Raw genomic sequence first — 21,477 nt, forward strand, 5'->3', positions numbered from 1 at the left:
AAGTAGCTTTTGGGAGGGAGTATTGCCAAATTATTTGTCTCAAATAAATAGACTTGAACCATTTTGTTGTTGTTGTTGTTAGTTGCGAAGTTGTGTCCAACCCATCGCGACTCCATGGACAACGTTCCTCCAGGCCTTCCTGTCCTCTGCCATCCTCTGGAGTCCATTTAAGCTCATGCCTACTGCTTCAGTGAATCCATCCAGCCACCTCGTTCTCTGTCGTCCCATTCTTCTTTTGCCCTCCATCTTTCCCAGCATTAGGCTCTTCTCCAGTGAGTTCTTCTTTCTCATTAGGTGGCCAAAGTATTTCAGTTTCATTTTCAGGATCTGGCTTTCTAAAGAGCAGTCAGGTTTGATATCCTCTACAACTGACTTGTTTGTTCGCCTTGCAGTCCAAGGGACTCGCAGGAGTCTTCTCCAGCACCAGAGTTCAAAGGCCTCAATTCTTTGGCACTCAGCCTTTCTTATGGTCCAACCTTCGCAGCCATACATTGCAACTGGGAAAACCATAGCCTTGACTATACGCACTTTTGTTGGCAGGGTGATGTCTCTGCTTTTTAGTACGCTATCTAGATTTGCCATAGCTTTCCTCCCCAAGAGCAAGCGTCTTTTCATTTCTTGGCTGCAGTCCCCATCTGCAGTGATCTTGGAGCCCAAGAAAATAAAATCTGTCATTAGCTCCATTTCTTCACCATCTATCTGCCAGGAATTGAGAGGGCCGGATGCCATGATTTTAGTTTTCTTAATGTTGAGTTTCAAGCCAACTTTTGCACTCTCCTCCTTCTTTAGTTCCTCTTTAGTTCCTCTTTAGGCTCTTTGCTTTCTGCCATTACAATGGTATCATCTGCATATCTGAGGTTGTTGATATTTCTCCCAGCAATATTAATTCCAATTTTTGATTCATTTAGTCCCGCCTTTCTCATGATGTGTTCTGCATATAAGTTAAATAGGCAGGGTGATAGTATACAGCCTTGCCGGACTCCTTTCCCAATTTTGAACCAATCAGTGGTTCCGTGTCCAGTTCTCACTGTTGCTTCTTGACCCGCATACAGGTTTCTCAAGAGACAAATGAGATGGTCTGGTATTCCCATCTCTTTAAGAACTTGCCACAATTTGTTGTGATCCACACAATCAAAGGCTTTAGCATAGTCAATGAAGCAGAAGTAGATATTTTTCTGGAACTCCCTAGCTTTCTCCATGATCCTGTATATGTTGGCAATTTGTTCTCTAGTTCCTCTGCCTCTATGAAATCCTGCCTGTACTTCTGGTAGTTCTCGATCCACATACTGCTGGAGCCTAGCTTGTAGGATTTTAAGCATAACCTTACTAGCATGTGAAATGAGTGCAATGGTGCGATAGTTTGAACATTCTTTGGCATTGCCTTTCTTTGGAATTGGAATGTAAACTGACCTTTTCCAATCCTGTGGCCATTGTTGAGTTTTCCAAATTTGCTGGCAAATTGGGTGTAGCACTTTTACTGCGTCGTCTTTTAAGATTTTGAATAGCTCAGCTGGAATACTGTCTCCTCCACTAGCTTTGTTGTTGTTCAGATTTCCTAAGGCCCATTTGACTTCACATTCTAGGAATTGAACCATTTAGCGGTAGCTAAAAAATTGCTTGCATTAATTTCAAATTGACAGATTACCTAGCGTTCATACATGAAATATGTTTCAACATATTTTAACTCACATATTTTAGTTACTGACTGCTTCCTTTATTACGATGTATATATGAATCAGTATATTATGAATCAGTATGAACATTTATTGAATGTTAAAAACAGGTTACCAAAATTTATAATAGCTAAGTAGCTGACAAGTAACAATTCAACTTCTTTGTCATTGGCTATAATTTATTTATTAAAAAAAGAATAATTGAAAAGATTCATATATTGTCCAGCAGCATGATGGCGCAGCAGTTAAAGCTGCTGGTTCAAGACCTTAAGCATCGCGTGATGGGTGAGCTCCTGTTACTTACCCTAGCTTCTGCCCACCTAGCAGATAAATAGGTACCACTTTGGTGGGAAGGTAGCAGTGTTCTGTGTGCCTTGGCATATAATCATGCTGGCCACATGATCACAGAAATGTCTTTGGACAATGCTAGCTCCCTCAGCTAAGAAATGAAAATGAGAACCACTCCCTTGAGTCGAAAAAGGAAACCCTTTACTTTTATATTATGTCCATCCATATAATTAATAATATGGGGCTGTTGTAATTCTGAAATTCTAAATTCTTTGTTTTAATTTGCATAGATTGCTTTAGAGGATACAAGAAGTTCATATTGAAAATTTCACCTCTTATTTTTGAACAACTTGAAATACCCCAATATTTTATTAGTAACATCTCAAAAGCTGGAAAAGGATAATGGAGTCTCTCAGCACTCAGAGGATATGATGTGCTCCAGCATCATTAGATCCTTGTAACATGTACTTGAAATAGACAAAATCAAGCACATAAGCTGATAAGAATTGTGTTAATTAAACATTTTGATTATTTACTCTCATAAGTATATTGCTCTTCATATTTCACTGCTTATTTATTAATTAAATACTTTTAGTTTGCTAAAAACCACGAATTGTCTTGAGAACTTGGTTATTCTCTGATAATGATGCATAGTGCATTCATTCAACAAGCCATAACCTCGGGTTTTATGACTTTTGGCACAATATTTTAACTTTTCTTTTCCCTGACCTAGTTTTGGGATCATGCAGAGATTGCTGCGTGCTAGCTTTCATGATGTTTTGAATGCTTGAATCTAAGCAGCTTATGTTTAAATGTGATGATCTGAATAGAAGAGTTGTATAAGATACAAGTCATGTTGTGAGCTTCAAGTTTATTGCTAGGAGTATGTAAACTAGAAAGCAGCTGTCAGTTTATATAGATCAAACTCCTGGCCCATGGGCCAGATCTGTCACATGCTGGCCATGCCCATGCTCGGTTTAGTGAAGGGGAAAGTCCCGATACGTCATGTGACGTCACAGTGACAACGTGAGTTTGACACTCCTGATATAGACAGTCTTTCCAGAAAGTATGAAGACAACTTTTGTTTGCCAAGTTGGCATTTGTTTCTACAATATTTATTATTAATTTAGCCACATTGAAAGCATGTTTCTATATTTGATTAGTTATATACAAATACAGGAATAAAAGTATACATTTTTGAACCTTACTAAATAAGCATTTAGATAAGTAAACTTAAGCTTAATTTTTTCAAAGTTTGAATAGCATATCTGATATTAGGGAAATGTTGATCTATAAATAGCATAGATATGCTAAAGACTGATTATCACACTAGTTCTGTCATTGTGCAATGAAGAAATAGTATTACCATTATATAGATGTAACAGTTTTTAATATTTTACCATATTCACTTGAAAAGAAAGATTACTTCCTTATGACTTCAGTACAGAGAACTTATTTATTTATGAAATTTATATTGTTGCCCATCTCACGCATGGTGAGTGGCTTAGAAAGTAAGATTTCAAATACAAAATCCACTATGTTCTTACTTCCTTGATGACAACATTCAGACAAACCATTTGATGGGTTCTGTATCAGGCTGGGATCTGTTTGATATTCCACATCAAGAACATTTATATGTGGGTAGTGATTGTGGCTAAAAGAAAAATCTTGCTCAAATTCAACACCCTAAATTTTCAGAATCTTTTTAAAATGTTGGTATTCAAATGCATGAATTTCTTGTGTGCATGTTGTTTTGTAATAGACATATTTAATCATGTTTACCATTTGTGAATTATAAGACTTCAGTTTCTTTGCCATTCCAATTAATGTCTTTAACAGATTCATGTGACCTAATTTGCATTTTCTGATTGAAAGCCAGTGGGACTTAAAAGCATCCAGTATTAATCAGAGGTACAACAGTGAGATTCATCTCACAGAAAGAAGCATTAATCTGGGGGTTTGACCATACAAATGGAAACTGTTTACTGGCAAATTTGTTTTGAAATATTTATTTGACATCAATGTGGCAACCTTTAAGACAAGATTTCTGTTCTAGCAGAAAATTCAGGTTAGCTTCCTATTACTTTATACAGCTATATAAAACTAGAATAGGCTTTTTTATGCGAATTTAAACATATCTATTAGGATTCTTTGGAGTGGCAACTAGTTTCAGGGGCAGCTTTTCTTAGATAGGTATTATTTTCATACTCCCTCCTCTCAACTACCTTTAATATATCAGATCTGAAGTTCTATACTGTATAATACATAAGAATTGTGTTGTGTTTTGTGGAAAAAATTTACTCCCGGATAGGTTAATCCAAGATAAGACTTTTAGTATTTAATGTTGATTGTATGTTTGGGAGATACTAATAACTAATCACTACCTTGGGTGACCTTAACCTACCTCTTATTAATTGGAAAATAAACGAATGTACAACTGAACCCATCCATACAATCCTATACAATTCTGTTACAAATCTAGGTCTAGATCAGCTAATAATTAACAACACTAGACTCAACAACTGCCTCAACTTCATCTTCTGCAACAACTTAAACTCAATTTATGGACTACAAATAAAAGAACTCTTTTCCAACAGTGACTACAGCATGATAGACTTTTGTCTCAATATATGCCCTTACAAAAATCTTCATAATAATGGGACAACAAACTACAACTTCAAAAAAGCCAATTATGATCTCATATTTATTTATTTATTATTTATTTATTTATTTGTTCACACTTTTATACCGCCCTATCTCCCTAGGGACTCAGGGCGGTTTACAGCCATATAAAATGTATATATATACAGAATAAAACATTAATTTAAAAAACTTATTACAAAGGCCGAATATTTAAAATAGAGATATAAATAATAAAACCCCATTAAAACCAGATTTAAAATTTAAATATTTAAAAATTTAAAAATTCTAGTCCAGTCCTGCGCAAATAAATAGATGTGTCTTAAGCTCGTGGCGGAAGGTTCGAAGGTCAGGAAGTTGTCGAAGTCCTGGGGGAAGCTCGTTCCAGAGGGTGGGGGCCCCCACAGAAAAGGCCCTTCCCCTGGGTGTCGCCAGTCGGCACTGCCTGGCTGATGGCACCCTGAGGAGTCCCTCTCTGTGAGAGCGCACGGGTCGGTGAGAGGCATTCGGTGGCAGCAGACGGTCCCGTAGACACTGACCTCTTACCTCTTGACTGGCAAATTCTATTCTCTAACTATATCACTGCCGAAGACTACTATAATATTTTCTTGGTCGAAGTCAATAGAGTTATCAAACAATATGTATCACAAATCATCACCAAAACCAGGAAAAACAAATTACCCATATGAATACGAAAGCTCCAATCCAAAAAAAAAAAAATCCCTCTGGCAAAAAAACAAAACTGGCTATGTAGCTAACTTTAAAAGCTGCTACAAAAATATATGCCACCAAATAAAGATTGAATACACCAACTACCACATCAAACAAGAAGAAAACCTGCACACAAAATCCAATTACGCTTTCTATAATTTTGTAAACAACAAACTTAAAGACTCGAGTTCCATCCCACCCTAAAAGAATCTAACGGTAAAGAATGCAATGATGAAGCAGTTAAAGCAAACCTCTTTAACACATTCTTCAGCTCAGTCTTTGTTAACAGCAATGGCTCATGCACAACATTCCCTAGTTGTACCAATAATGACAACAACGATCTAATACAAATAGATTTCACAGAAGATGATGTTGAAAAGGCACTTTGTAGACTGAACCATCTCTATCTTTTGGATCTGATGGACTATGTGCATACTTCTTAAAAAAGCTTTCCACTGTTATAGCAGAACCCCTAATCATAATCTTTGAAAAACCTTTCAGGACCAGCTCCCTTCCCAATCTATGGTCACTAGCCATGGTCATCCCTATCTTCAAAAAGGGAGACCCCAGCCTAGTTGAAAATTACAGACCAATCTCTTTATGCTGCGTCACCTCAAAATAATGGAATCAATCATCAACCAATCCATTACCCTCCACCTAGAAACAACCTACTCTCTAATAAACAATTTGGTTTCAGAAAAAAATTATCCTGTAATCTACAACTTCTACACTGCAAAAACATATGGACTACAAATCTTGATCAGGGCAAAGCAATAGATGCAATTTACATAGACTTCTGTAAAACCTTTGATTCAGTAGTACATGACAAACTACTTCTAAAACTAAAATCCTATGGCATCTCTGAACCCCTCCATAATTGGATAACTACGTTCCTGTCAAACAGGCAACAAGTGGTCAAAATAGGCAGCATCCTATCAAATCCTGAACCTGTTAATAGCGGTGTCCCCCAAGGCAGCGTTCTAGGACCAACACTTTTCATACTATACATAAATGACCTTTGTGATCATATTATAAGTAACTGCGTTCTCTTAGCCGATATTAAACTATTTAACACTACCAACAATGCTGCTACCCTTCAAAAAGACCTTGACTTTGTGTCGGAATGGTAAAAAAATTGGCAAGTCCAAATCTCAACTAACAAATGCTCCATCTTACACATTGTCTGGGAAGTGGCTCAACAGGCTAATGCAGCCTGTTATTAACACACAGCTGCCTGCAATTACAATTACTGCAGGCTCGAGTCCCACCAGGCCCAAGGTTAACTCAGCCTTCCATCCTTTATAAGGTAGGTAAAATGAGGACCCAGATTGTTGGGGGGGCAATAAGTTGACTTTGTATATAAATATACAAATAGAATGAGACTATTGCCTTACACAATGTAAGCTGCCCTGAGTCTTCGGAGAAGGGCGGGATATAAATTCAAATAAAAAAAAATTGGCAAAAAGAATCAAAACACAAAATACAAGCTAGGTGGACATGACCCTCACTCTGTCAAGGACCTTAGAGTACTCATATCAAATGATCTAAGTGCCAAAGCCACTGTAACAACATCGCCAAAAAGGCATTAAGAGTTGTAAACCTAATCTTGGTTAGCTTTTTCTCTGGTAAGATTACACTAAGCAGAGCATACAAAACATTTAGACCAATTCTCGAATACAGCTCATCTGTCTGAAGCCCACACTGCATTTCAGACATTAATACAATTGAACGTGTCCAGAAATATTTCCCAAGAAGAGTCCTCCACTCTCTGCTGACAACAAAATACCTTATGCCACCAGTCTTGAAATTCTGGGTTTAGAAAATTTAAAACTACGCCGCCTTCGGTATGACCTGAGCATAGCTCATAAAATCATCTGCTACAATGTCCTTCCTGTCAATGACTACTTCAGCTTCAACCACAACAATACACGAGCACACAATAGATTCAAACTTAAAGTGAACCGCTCCAATCTCTATTGCAGAAAATATGACTTCAGTAACAGAGTTGTTAATGCCTGGAATGCACTACCAGACTCTGTGGTCTCATCCCCAAATCCCCAAAACTTTAACCTAAGACTGTCTACTTTTGACCTCACCCCATTCCTAAGTGGTCTGTAAGGGGCGTGCATAAGAGCACCAGCGTGCCTACCGTCCCTGTCCTAATATTCCCTTTAATTGTATTCATTTTATGTATTGAATTCATGATTATAATTACATATATTATTTCATATGTATTCGACAAAATAAATAAATAAAATAAATAAAATAAAATAATCACAGTAAGTTAAGTAAGTTAAGTTAATTGCGTCCCACTTATAGTGTTAAGTTTGGTCATGGTTCATGGAAGAGCCCCTTCATAAATGTATGGAACCTGCGTGTGATGGGATTCAAAGTTTTTTACTACCAGTTCTGTGGGCATGGCTTGATTGGCATGGATTGGTGGGCGTGGCAGGGGAAAGATACTGTAAAATCTCCATTCCTTCCCCACTCTAGGGGAAGGTTGCTGCAAAATCCCCATTTCATCTCGATCAGCTGGGACTCGGGAGGCAGAGAATAGATGAGGATGAGGCCAGTCAGAGATGGTATTTACCAGTTCTCCGAACTACTCAAACTTTCCGCTACCGGTTCTCCAGAACTGGTCAGAACCTGCTGAATACCACCTCTGGAACCTGCAGTGAATTTTAGCCTTTACTAAAATCACAAGCTTCCTAACAAACAGGAAGCAGTAGGTGAAGCTAAGCAGGATCACATCAGATACCTGTACAATTAGCAAGCCCCCCCCCCCAAGGCTGTGTGCTCTCCCCACTTCTCTTCTCTCTGTATACCAATAACTGCATCTCCAATGATCCATCTGTTAAATTACTGAAGTTCACAGATGACACAATAGTGATTGGTCTCATTCGAGACAATGACGAATCCGCATATAGACGAGAGTCGAACGACTAGCCTTGTGGTGCAACCGAAACAATCTGGAACTGAACCACTCAAAAGCGTAGAAATGGTGGTAGATTTTAGGAGAAACCCTTCCATACTTCCACCTCTCACAGTACTAGACAACACAGTATCAACAGTAGAAACCTTCAAATTTCTAGGTTCTACCATATGTAACAACCTAAAATGGACACCCAAAATCAAAAACATCATCAAAAAAGGACAACAAAGAATGTTCTTTCTGCGCCAACTCAGAAAGCTCAAACTGCCCAAGGAGCTGCTGATCCAATTCTACAGAGGAATTATTGAGTCTGTCATTTGCACCTCTATAACTGTCTGGTTCGGTTCTGCAACCCAACAAGAAAGACACAGACTTCAGAGGATAATTAGAACTGCAGAAAAAATAATTGCTACCAACCTGCCTTCTATTGAGGACCTGTATACTGCACGAATCAAGAAGAGGGCTGTGAAAATATTTACAGATCCCTCACATCCAGGACATAAACTGTTTCAACTCCTACCCTCAAAACGAAGCTATAGAGCACTGCACACCAGAACAACTAGACACAAGAACAGTTTTTCCCCGAAGGCCATCACTCTGCTAAACAAATAATTCCCTCAACACTGTCAAACTATTTACTAAATCTGCACTACTATCAATTTTCTCATCGTTCCCATCACCAATCTCTTTCTACTTATGACTGTATGACTGTAACTTTGTTGCTGGCAATCCTTATGATTTATATTGATATTGATTTTTTCCTGATAGCTTATTTGTACCCTATGATTATCATTAAGTGTTGTATCATTAAGTATTAAATTTGTACCCTATGACCAGCATTAGTAGTATAAATGTTGTACCTTGATGAAGGTATCTTTTCTTTTATGTACACTGAGAGCATATGCAGCAAGACAAATTCCTTGTGTGTCCAATCACACTTGGCCAATAAAAATTCTATTCTATTCTATTCTATTCTATTCTATTCTATTCTATTCTATTCTATTCTATTCTATTCTATTCTATTCTAGGATGTCAGCAAAATAAAAATATTTTAATAGTTTATTTTCAGGTGGGTTTCTGATCCTTAAATCACTTCTTCTGTCAAAAGTTTGTTGAAGTGAACACAATTTTCTATCCCATCGGTTTCAAAATCTATGCAAGGCTAATGCTGAGCAGTACAAGGCTTTGTATGTTATGCTTCAAAATTAAATTACAATCTAGTCACGGAATATTTTTTCCTTGCTTTTTATACGGTTTCTTGCAGTTTTTATTTAACAACAATCTAACAAATGCTTTTCAGAATTGCAAGCAATGTACTTATTAAGTGCAGGAGAGAAAGCCATCTGTTTATCCTCATTGTTGTGCTAACATTTTTCTTGACTGGCTGCAAAATATTTGACTTCAATTCATATCCCTTTGTCAAGTAGTACAACAAAATACATTCCACTGTGTAATATCTTTAGTCAAATTAAAATGTGATTTCATTTTACAGCCACAAGAAGGAGGAGAATTATCAAGCAAGTTACCCGAATTATGTTGAGAAACATGATCTTAAAGATCTTCACACTTCTTTTCCACCACTGCAATTAATATTTCTGATACTCAAAAATTTAGTTGGGTGTGTGTTTCATTTTGAAGCAGCTAACTTCAAAGATCATGTTTATATTGTTTGATCAATGTAACTTCTTCAGAAGAATTTTGAACCTGGCCATTAATTACTTCTTTACCCTCCTACCATCGGGAAGGAGCTATAGAAGTATAGCCAGCCGTACAAACAGGCTGAAGAACAGTTTTTATCCTTGGGCTGTCAGACTGCGGAATGAGAAATAACATCATAACTATGTAGTATGATGGACTGCAGGGCCTGCTCAATGTGTAACATATTCACACTGGTGCAATAGGATTGGCTGTTTTGTTAATATGATTTATTGGGTTAGGGATTTTCTGTCTTCACTGTGAGTTGTATTGTGTGTGTGTGGGTGCACTGAGGGAACGCAACCAATCTCATTGCATGTATTGTGCACTGACAATAAAGATTTGAATTTGAATATCATAGTATGCCAGCAGGCTTTAAAAAATTAACAATCTGGAGGAAAACAACCCAAATATATGAAGTTAGAAAATGCAACAAAACAACTAGAGCTTAAAAAAATAGCCTGGTTGCAAAGGAGAAAATTGAAGTTAAATGTGGAACAAAGTAGTATCAATCTAACTTAATACTTTGAAAGTTATTTTTGTATTATTTCTTATTAACACAGATGAACTAAGTTTTCAGCACTTATTCTATTGAGAGTGACTTTAATTCTATAGCAACAGCAAGATTTTTCTTTTGTTTTCATCCAAAAAACTCTGTATAACAAACATGTGGAAAAAGTATTCAAGTGAGAATATTACGCAAACTACAGTAATAGTACATTTAGTAGAGAGGCTGCTTACATCTGAGAAATGAAAAGACAAATCTATATATAGGAAAACTTAATGTCAAAGAATAAATCAGATTGATTTGCATTTAAAAAACAATAGTCATGCAATTTATATATAACAGTAATAAGATAAAATGCATATGAGTCCTAGTTTTGTGAGGTTGTAAATAAAAAATGGTAATTATTTTGTATAGCTTTTGCTTCATAGTATATCTGCATAAATAGAATATTAATGAGCTATCAAGAAAACGAAGAAATTGTAAGATATTCTACTTTCTGCTAAGCTCCTAGTATTTTAAGCAACCTTGCTTTATACTGGACTGTGGTCATAGTATTTTCCAAAAGAAGGTTCCAGTTTCAACAATTTCATTACTTGTCTGCTTAGTATAATGTTCAATTTTGTGTACTCAAGCATTCCCTTCAGGCTTTCAAATATTTCATGTTGAAAACACAGCGTAACCTATTCTGGTTGTGGAAATGTCAGTCTTTTTGAAATGTGATAGTTTTAATTTCATCCATATTCATATCGGAATTAACACTGGCTTTGCTTGTGTGCCCAAAGTCAAATGTATCTAAAATAAAGTGTATGGGGCATTCCCCTCCCGCCTCCTACAGTTCTATATTGGTCCCGTAAGTTGAATTTCTATAGTTACCTCTTTAGGGAACAAATTCTCCTTTTTTAAAAAGATTAGTAGGTTGTAGAGACTTAATGCCTGCTATACTTCAAGAATTGGCTCTTTCTCTTCCCCCACCCTTAAAAAAATTATAATTTTAGGCTGTTTATTTTGGACATGATCATTGAAATAGCATCCTCAAATCTAAAGTGTTTACTATGCCACAATCCCAACATTTAAACCATTCTAGCTGACAGTGTTAAAGTTGAAAACAATTGAAGTGTACTAAAATTCCAAGTTGGGTAGGGCAGTAGGATCTGGGTACAAAAATCTGCATGACAACTAGAATGGCAGAAGGGAATTAGCCTATGCTCTACAACTTTGCTGCCATTTAGAAGTCATCTGGATTTTTTGAGCACCACTCTAGTAACCTAAAGATGGAAATCAGAAAATTAATGTATTTACCGATCACCTGAGAATTAAATATCTACCCACTGTGACAATTACTGATAATTTTTGTCCCAAAATTTTCAAAAGACTTTTAATTGAAAAGTTTCAATTGAAAAAAATCTTATTAATAAAATAGAAATTAAGTGTGTTAAGCAAATCATGGTTTAGAAAGTTGTGTCTATTCAGCCAATGCTTTCCTGAATGTTCCCATCTTACACCGCTATTTCTTGAGCGTAAATACTGTTCACAGAACCCTTTGTACATGAGTTCACAGGATGTATTAAATCTTACAAAGATAAAAAAAATACTAACATTTTTCTAATTGCTCATGCTCATTTCCATTTGTAAGAGAACGCCATATATTTGAAAATGTAGCTTTAATGGTTCAAATTCTCTTTTTTTCTGAGTAATTTGAATATTCATGCTAAGGAGGAATGATATTTCAGAATATAGGATCATATGCAATATATTTCATTGCTATATCATTCCTGATTCTTAATTTTCCCAAGAAATACCTAAGGTAAAAGATCCAAGTGAAAATTCATAAAATCTTATGTATTAATATACCATGCCATTTAATATTATTAAAGCATAAATTTTCCTCTTTAGAGGCCCTTAAAAAGAAGCTCAGTTTTTTTACTTTGTAATATAAAATCACAAAAGGTATACATTTTCAAGCAGCAGCTGGAAAAATGAGGTAGCCACATGCTGTGAAGAACAATAAGATGTTGGTTTTGAAAGGCAAATGAAGGGGAATATGAGGAGCTGTAAGTGCTAATAGGAACCTAGATGTGTTTACCTTTTCTCAACTTATATTTGACGTTGGGCAAATTGCCACTCCTGCAAATTTTGCTTTTTTTCATAGGAACAGAGCACTCCACTGTCGTTCTCTGTAGTAAATCTAGCTCTGACAATCTCTAATCCGTACTTTGAATTTTGGGCCAGCCTGTTGTGTAAATTCAGCTTTGTGGTTTGTTAAACATTGTGTTATGTCTAACAAAGTCCTCGGGGTTACGACCCGCCTGAGCCTTGACAACAGCCAGGCGGTCTCTGATTGGTTAAGACGCGCTGGAGGGAAGAAGCGGGAGTTTGGAAGTCCTGTCATTGGATAAAGTTCCTGAGGCAGCTAGTATATAAGGGCTGTCACCCGGAGAGTTAGTTTTTGAGCTTAACATGTTATTCCGTTGTGATTAATTGCGAGTTAAATAAAGGTTGTGTTCCTTACAACCTCTGTGTGAGACTCTTTCTGGACCCACTAGTCACGGACTTAATACTGGCGACGAAGGTGTGGGGAGTCCGCACAGCGCAGCAACCTAATTATTGTTTTTTCGGTTCTGCGGTTTCACTCGCGATCACCTCAAGATGGAGAAGGCCCAAGCATTCCTGCCGTTTGAGCCAGCAGCTGAGACATGGGATTCGTTCCTGGAGCGCTTTGAGTGCTTCTTGCACTCCCAGGACTATGTGGATTTGCCTGCCTCTCGTAACGGCGGCTACTTCCTGAGCCTCTGTGGCCGTGAGGTTTTTGCAACGGCCAGGGTCCTGGCTGCCCCATCGCTAGTTTTTGAAATGCCGTGGGATGATTTATTGGCCAAGCTGAGGAGCCATTACTCCCCAACGCCTTCTCGTATCGCCCGGAGGCTTGCGTTTCGACGGCGTGTCCAGCGACCGGGGGAATCGATCAACGATTATATGGCGTCCCTGCGTTCTGCTGCCCTATATTGTGAGTTCCCGGAGCTGGACGATGTCCTTCTAGATCAGCTGGTGGCTGGGACCACTGACCTGCGGCTGCAGCGTCGACTGCTAGCCCGCTCAGACATCACCTTGGCCACAGCGTTGGTTGAGGCGCAGGCGGCCGAGTTGGCGGAGAAGTCCGGCGGAGATTCAGAGATTCCGTCCACCTGAGACTCAAGCCGCACCTGGCCTGGCGGTTCACCACGGGAGGCGCAACCATCGGAGACACCATATGGCTCTTGGATGAAGACGATGATGTGCGCCGTCTCAAGTCCTTTCCTGGGCGGGGGTTGCCGGCCGCCAAGTCTTCTCCGCTGAGTTGTGCTGGCTGCGGGGGAAGCCACGGAAGGGCCGATTGCCGGTTTAAAAATGCCGTTTGCCGCCGTTGTGGGAAGCGTGGCCACCTAGCCCGGGTCTGCCGGGCGGGGTTGCCTATGGCTGATTCCCTGAGAGATCCTGCTCCCGTCGAAGTCTCCTGGCCTGCGGGCCACCCGCAAGGATGATTGTTTCGCTGTCGGGCATGCCACCGTTGACCCTCTTGGTAATAAGATCTACCTTACGGTGAATCTAGAGGGCAAGCCATGCAGAATGGAACTGGACACTGGCTCATCCAAAACCCTAATGGCCTGGTCCGCCCTCAAGCGACATTTGCCAACTTTCTCCAAGTCTCGTCTGAGGCCATGCCCTGTCACCCTCAAAGACTATCAGGGGCGGGTTATTCCAGTTATGGGTTGTTGCAATGTCCCTGTGACTCATGAGGGGTTCTCGGGTGGGTTGCCTCTAATCGTGGTGAGGGGTAACCTGCCAACCTTACTGGGGTTGGACTGGTTCAGGGCTTTCCGCCTGAATGTCATAGGGGTCCATTCCACTGTTCCCGACTGTTACGAGAGTATCCTCCGTGACTTCGCTGATGTTTTCAGTGATCAGTTGGGTAAATATACGGGTACCCCGATATCGTTTAATTTGGACCCCCAAATAGCGCCGATTCGCCTAAAACCTAGGAGGGTGCCACTTGCATTGAGGCTTAAGGTTGACGAGGAATTGGACAAACTCATTTCCCAGGGGGTGCTAGAGGCCATAGATCATTCCCCCTGGGAAACGCCATTAGTGATTTCCCTTAAATCAAATGGGTCGGTTAGGTTATGTGCCGACTATAAGGGGACGCTTAATAAGGCTCTGCAAGCCAATCCATACCCCGTTCCTGTGGTGCAGCACCTGCTCCACACCTTGGGACGGGGCACCCTTTTTGCGAAGCTTGACCTCGCTCAAGCATACCAGCAATTGCCGGTAGGCAGGTCCACCGCCCTGGCCCAGACAATTGTGACACATCGGGGGGCATTCAAATGCACGCGCCTGCAATTTGGCGTTAGCGTTGCCCCCGGGTTGTTCCAATGCCTGATGGAGCGATTGCTCCAGGGATTGGAGGGTGTCGTCCCGTATTTTGACGATGTCCTCATTTCGGCTACGGGTCCGGAGGACCTGGCCGAAAAGCTGAGGGCCGTTTTGTCTCAGTTCAGGAGGGCGGGACTTAAATTAAAGAGGGAGAAGTGCCACATTGGAGTTCCACAAGTGGAATTCCTGGGATTCCTCCTGGACTCCCAAGGAATCCACCCTGCCCCTTCTAAGGTCGAGGCTATCTTACAAGCCCCCACCCCTTCAAATAAGACGGAGCTTCAGGCATTTTTGGGGCTCCTGAATTTTTATGCGGTATTTTTGCCCCATAAGGCGACCCTGGCAGAGCCCCTGCACCGATTGTTAGAGGCCAATGCGCCTTGGAAGTGGGGTAAAGAAGCGGCCGCTTCTTTCAAGGCTGTTAAAGGCCTTCTGACTTCCCAAGCGGTTCTAGTTCAATACGACCCTCTCCTCCCTGTCATTCTGGCCTGCGATGCCTCGCCATTTGGCATAGGAGCCGTGTTAAGTCACGTGCTACCTAGCGGAGCAGAGGCTCCAATGGCATATTATTCCCGGACGCTTTCAGCGTCCGAACGGAACTATAGCCAGTTGGATAAAGAGGCCCTTGCAGCAGTGGCTGGAATCAAGAGATTCCACCACTATCTTTATGGCCGTTTCTTTTCGTTGGTGACCGACCACAAGCCGCTCCTTGGCATTTTAGCAGGTGACAGGCCATCACCCCAAATATTGTCCCCAAGAATGTCTCGCTGGACTGAATTCTTGTCCGCTTATAATTATAAAATGATTTATCGGCCAGGGAAAGCGATCGGGCATGCAGATGCCCTGAGTCGCTGCCCGTTGCCTACTCTGGTTTGTGACCCAGCCCCCGCGGGTTCTGTTTTATTAGTTGAAGAGTGGGGACCCCCAATTTCGGCTGCGGACATTGCACACCACTCTGCAAAGGACCAAACCCTGGCCAAGGTTTTGGACTGGGTCCGGAGGGGTTGGCCTGTGGGCCCAGTGCCGGAGGATTTTCTTCCTTTCCGGCGCAGACAGCATGAGCTGTCTGCGCTCAGGGGATGTCTTCTGTGGGGAAGTAGGGTGGTGATTCCGTCTACTCTGAAGGGGGTCATTCTGAATACCCTACACGAGGCCCACCCTGGCATTGTCCGCATGAAGTCGCTGGCCAGGAGTTATGTGTGGTGGCCGGGGGTGGACCGGGATATTGAAATGTGTGGTTCCTGTTGCACAAGTTGTCAACAGTCGAGGCCAGCTCTCGGCGGTGCCCATTAGGGAGTGGGAGGTACCCGCTCACCCTGGTCCCGAATCCATTTGGATTATGCAGGGCCGTGCCAGGTAAGTCATTCTTGGTGGTAGTGGACGCCTACTCCAAGTGGGTGGAGTTGGCAATTATGCCCACTACCACCGCTGAGGCCACCATCCGAATTTTAGATCGGTTATTTGTCACCCACGGGTTGCCAGATCTCGTGGTGACGGACAACGGGCCTCAATTCATGTCGGCACCGTTCCAGATGTTTTTAGCCAGGCATGGCATTAGACATGCGCCACGGCCCGTTCCATCCGGAAGCGAATGGCGGGCAGAGCGGGCCGTTAGATCGGCGAAGGCGCTGGCCCGTTTGGGGCCACTAACTGGCACCACCGAATTTGCCAGTATTTAAGGGCACACCATACCACTCCGTGCCCAGTCACTCATCTTACTCCGGCCGAGTTGTTAATGGGTCGCCGTCTCCGGACGACCCTGGATCGATTACACCCACAGTATGATACTGATCAACCTCGGTATAATGCCAGTGTGCCTCGGGGGTTTAGTTCAGGGGACCCTGTTTTTGCCCAGAACTTTGGGTCGTCTCTAAATGGGTGCCAGGAGCCATTACGGAAATGACTGGGCCCTATTCCTACAGGGTCCGATTGGCAGATGGGAGAGAGTGGCGCGGCATGTGAACCAGCTCCGGCGGAGAATGCCGGGCATCGAGGAGCCACTCCATGAGCAGGACTACCCAACCGCCAGGCGATGACCCGAGAGGAACCTACGACAACGCTGGGCCCGTCCAGAGACCAGCCTTCCGGGCCAAGAGGCGGGAGGACTCAACCCTTAAACCGTGAATCGATCTCGCCGGAAACTTACCTGAGATTCCGAGTGTTCCAGCGCTGGCCAGTCCTTCCCTAGGGGTGGAGTCATCCTCTTGGCAAGGCCCAACAAAGCCTCGCCCAATCCAAATCCGAGGCGGAGATACCTTGACAGCGAGCCCAGCCTCCGCCTCGCCCACTATTCCGGCGTCCGGCCCTGTAATAAGGAGATCGGAGCGGAGTCGACGTCGGCCCGCGTACTTAGCCGATTACGCATGCGCGATCCAGGAGGGGAAGGGTGTTATGTCTAACAAAGTCCTCGGGGTTACGACCCGCCTGAGCCTTGACAACAGCCAGGCGGTCTCTGATTGGTTAAGACGCGCTGGAGGGAAGAAGCGGGAGTTTGGAAGTCCTGTCATTGGATAAAGTTCCTGAGGCAGCTAGTATATAAGGGCTGTCACCCGGAGAGTTAGTTTTTGAGCTTAACATGTTATTCCGTTGTGATTAATTGCGAGTTAAATAAAGGTTGTGTTCCTTACAACCTCTGTGTGAGACTCTTTCTGGACCCACTAGTCACGGATTTAATACATTGTTTATGGTTTAGCGTGATATTTGAACTCAATTATTTTGACTTATTTAATAAATCAAATTTTCACATGATACATGAATCCAACCAGAGATTTACTTTTATTAGAGAATAATAAAATGAGAACTTAGGGTTTTTTCATCTTTGTAGTGTTAGCTTTATATCTTTCTCAGTTTTCCAAAGATTTAGCTTTGCTCACATTTTATTACCCTTTCAGGTTCGTGGAAATAAAGGTGAAGTGCTTTATGTTCTGGATGCTAGCAATCCAAGGCATTCTAACTGGTTGCGATTTGTACATGAAGCACCATCTCAAGAACAAAAGAATCTGGCAGCTATCCAGGTAAATTTATCCAGTTCTTATTAGATTTCCAGTTCAGTCTTCCATGTCTACTCATTATATGGTATAGCTTATTGGTTAATAAGTGACTGTAGGATGGCGGCCATAAACTGTTGAAGTCTTAGCAAAGCAGTAGGTAACTAGTGGTAGCTGTATTGATTGTTTAGGACCATAGCTCAGATCATTCCTGGTGAATGCTGGCTGAGAATAATAGTGCTTGAAATTGAATGATATCTTTAGGGAATTCACAGATTTTGTGAATTGGAGCCTAGGAACATTGCTTGTGTTATGTTTCTGTCCCATCAACATAGGATTCAGTTTCATACAAGCAAATTTCCTTGGTAGCAGGGAAAAAAAATCAGAAGCCATGAAAGGACAATATTTTTGAGCAAGTACATGTCACAAATATTCAATATGCAGGACATGATATGCGAAACAGATTTTAATTTGTGTTTCCCTTCGTTCCAAAACCAATATAGGAGACGTTCCTTGTATCTCTCACTAGGGTTTTGGTGTCTTTTTGTTATTGTAAATTCTATTTTGCTATTTCAAGTATAAAATAGAACCATTGGAACAGAGACAAAAGACATCAAAATAAACAATGTGGAAAATTATTTTGCAAACAGGGTCAATTATCCTGTATTAGGAGCAGAGAGACGTGTTATTCTAAACAGTTTTTGTAATGCATAAAGTCCGTTTGCAAGTATGATGTACAATGAGAAAATTTAGATTTGAAAGCATGTCATAAGCTAATGAAAATGGCTATCCTGGCTGCGATTTATATATTTACAAAATGATAATCACAAAGAGTCTCCACTCATAAAACAAATAATTTATGAAACAATTCCTCTAGCTTACCTTACTTTTTTTCTGGAACTTGAGTAAATTTAAAACATTTTGGCTATACTTTTCTAAGACTAACAATTTTCTTTATAATTTTAAAAATATAAATATTCTTTTTTTTTTGATTGAAAAAATAGATTGGCTGTTGAGGGATGATGGGCAGCCGTTCAAGTGGCCACAAAGACCACATAAGCAGTTCTATTTTTTCAGTTTAAAAATAATTCATTTAGAGTTGATACAGGCAAAATTGTGATATGTTGTAAATTGAAATCTCTATAAAATAAAATTCATTTATTTGGTGACTTTTGATCATTTTTATTGATATTTGAAAATGCAATAATGAAACATTAACCTAAATAGGCATTATCAAGCAGAATTATAAAATTGCAATTTGAAGTAAACTTTGTGAATATTAAGTTTCATAATTATATTATTTATATAATATATTGGAATTCATACTGAAATTTCAATTCTGCTGTCATGTTTCATCTTGGAGATATTCATGATATATGTATTACCTCCAAGGTAGCAATATGATTAATTAAAATGACTGTGATTGTGCCAGGTTCAAACCATGGACATAAACATGAAGTTATAAAGAATAACAGAGTTGAAAGGCTCCTTGTAAGTCTTCTGGTTCACCCGCTGCTCAAGCAGGAATCCCTATAGCATTTCAGACAAATGGTTGTTCAATCTGTTCTTAAAAACCTCCAGTGTTGGAGCATTTACAAGTTCTGGAGGCAAGTTGTTCCACTGATCAATTGTTCTAACAGTCAGGAAATTAGGTTGGTTTTCTCCTTGATTAGTTTCCATCCATTGCTTCTTTTTTTTTTTTGTCTTAAGGTGCTTTGGATAATGGGTTGATCTCCTCTTCTTTGTGGCAGCCTCATGCTGTTGATATGTCACCTGCTATCATGTGCTTCTTTTCATTAAACTAGACGTACACAATTCCTTCAACCATTTTTCATATGTTTTAGTCTCCAGTGCTCTAATCATTGTTGTTGCTCTTCTCTGCAGTCTTTTCAGAATCTCAGCATCTGCTTTATATTGTGGACCAAAACTGGATGCAATATTCCAAGTGTGGTTTTACCAAGGCATTTAAAGCAGTATTAACATTTCACATGATCTTGATTCTATCCTTCTGTTAATGCAGCCTAGGATTGCATTGACTTTTTTAGCAGCTGCAGCATGCTGGCTCATATTTAAATGGTTGTCTGCTGGGACTCTTAGATCCCTCTCACAGTTGCTTCTATTGAGCTAGGTTCCACCTATTCTATACAGGTAGATTTGGTTTTTCTTCTGTAAGTGTAAAATCTTTCTTTTCTCAGCAATACATTTCATTTTGTTAGATAAGGCCCAGTGTTCCTTCTGGATCTTGAGCCTTTCTTCTGGAGTGTTGAATATTCCTGTCAGCTTGGTATTGTCTGCAGATTTGATGAGTTTTTCTTTTATTTCCTCATCTAAATTGTTTATGAAGATACTAAAGAGTACTGGTCTAAGATACTACCTTGGAGTTCCCCGTTACTTACAGTACTTCCCTCAATGTAGATTTAGTTTCATTAAGAACTATATGTTGATGTAGTTGGTCAGCCGGTTACAAATCCCTCTGGTGGTGATACTGTTTAACCCACATTTTTCTATCATATCTAGTATGGGTAGTCCTCAACTTACATCAGTTCGTTTGCTGACTGTTCAAAGTTACAATGGCACTGAAAAAAGTGACATGACTATTTTTCATAGTTAGAACCTCATTGCAGCATCCCCATGATCACGTGATCAGAATTCTGATGTTTGGCAATTGGTTCATATTTATGACTGTTGCTGTGTCCTGGGGTCATGTGATCTCCTTTTGTGACCTTCTAATAAGCAAAGTCAATGGGGAAGCCAGATTCACTTAACAACTGCGGTAAGAAAGGTCGTAAAATGAGGCAAAACTCACTTAACAAATGTCTCACGTAACAACAGAAATTTATGGCTCCTTTGGGGTTGTAAGTTGAGGACTACCTGTAGTAGGTTGTCATCTACTGTAGTTAATTTTAATAAATTCTAATTGTTTCTTGATGACTCAAAAAACTTATTGTTTTAGAAATAGATTTCATAACAATGAATTTCTAAAATAAACTTTTCTCCCAACAGGAAGGAGAAAACATTTTCTATCTAGCTATTGAGGATATTGAAACAGATACCGAACTCTTGATTGGTTACCTTGATAGTGATATGGAAGAAGTAGAGGAAGAAGATGAGGAAGAAGCCATCATTAACCAGGAAGAAGAGGATAGTAGCAACAACAACAGTAATGGCACTCATAAGGAATTGCAACAAACTAATGAAAAAGGTATGATGAATAATTTTAAAATAATTTTAATTTCTAATTAAAAACATCTCTTGATTTTAATTAAGAATTTTTAATTTTTTTAAAAAATTCTAAACATTTTTATTAGGAATACTCCCAGGGTCTTATGAAAAAAAAAATACAACATTTAATCATCCATATTATCACAGCAGCAAGAATAATATATGCACAGAGTTGGAAAAACAATAACATACCGACCGAAGATAATTTGATTAGAAAAGTCTTGGAATGTGCAGAAATGGATAAACTTACAAAAGAGATACAAGAAAAAGAGGAAACACAATATTATATAGTGTGGGAGAAATGGTACAAATGGCTAGAAGAGAGAGATAAAAGGCAAGGAAAGATCAAATAAGGAAGATATAGGAGTAGAAATGTAACAACAAATAAGAGGAAACAGAAAAAAATGTAGTTTG

At 40.0% G+C, this 21,477-nt stretch overlaps 1 protein-coding gene across 4 annotated transcripts in view; it reads left to right on the forward strand.

The window, feature by feature from the left end:
* Positions 1-21,477, forward strand: part of PRDM5 (PR/SET domain 5) — a 90,713-nt gene that overhangs the window by 4,019 nt on the left and 65,217 nt on the right. For all 4 annotated transcript variants that reach the window (XR_009156291.1, XM_058192908.1, XM_058192910.1 and 1 more), the window contains 2 exons: positions 17,746-17,868; positions 20,845-21,043. Coding sequence is in view for 3 of the 4 variants with exons in the window: in XM_058192908.1 (XP_058048891.1) it covers positions 17,746-17,868; positions 20,845-21,043 (322 nt within the window). In the remaining variant the exon portion in view is untranslated. The remainder of the gene's footprint in view (positions 1-17,745; positions 17,869-20,844; positions 21,044-21,477) is intronic.

Source organism: Ahaetulla prasina, chromosome 8 (assembly GCF_028640845.1).
Source record: "Ahaetulla prasina isolate Xishuangbanna chromosome 8, ASM2864084v1, whole genome shotgun sequence".
NCBI classification, from domain to species: Eukaryota; Metazoa; Chordata; class Lepidosauria; order Squamata; family Colubridae; genus Ahaetulla; species Ahaetulla prasina.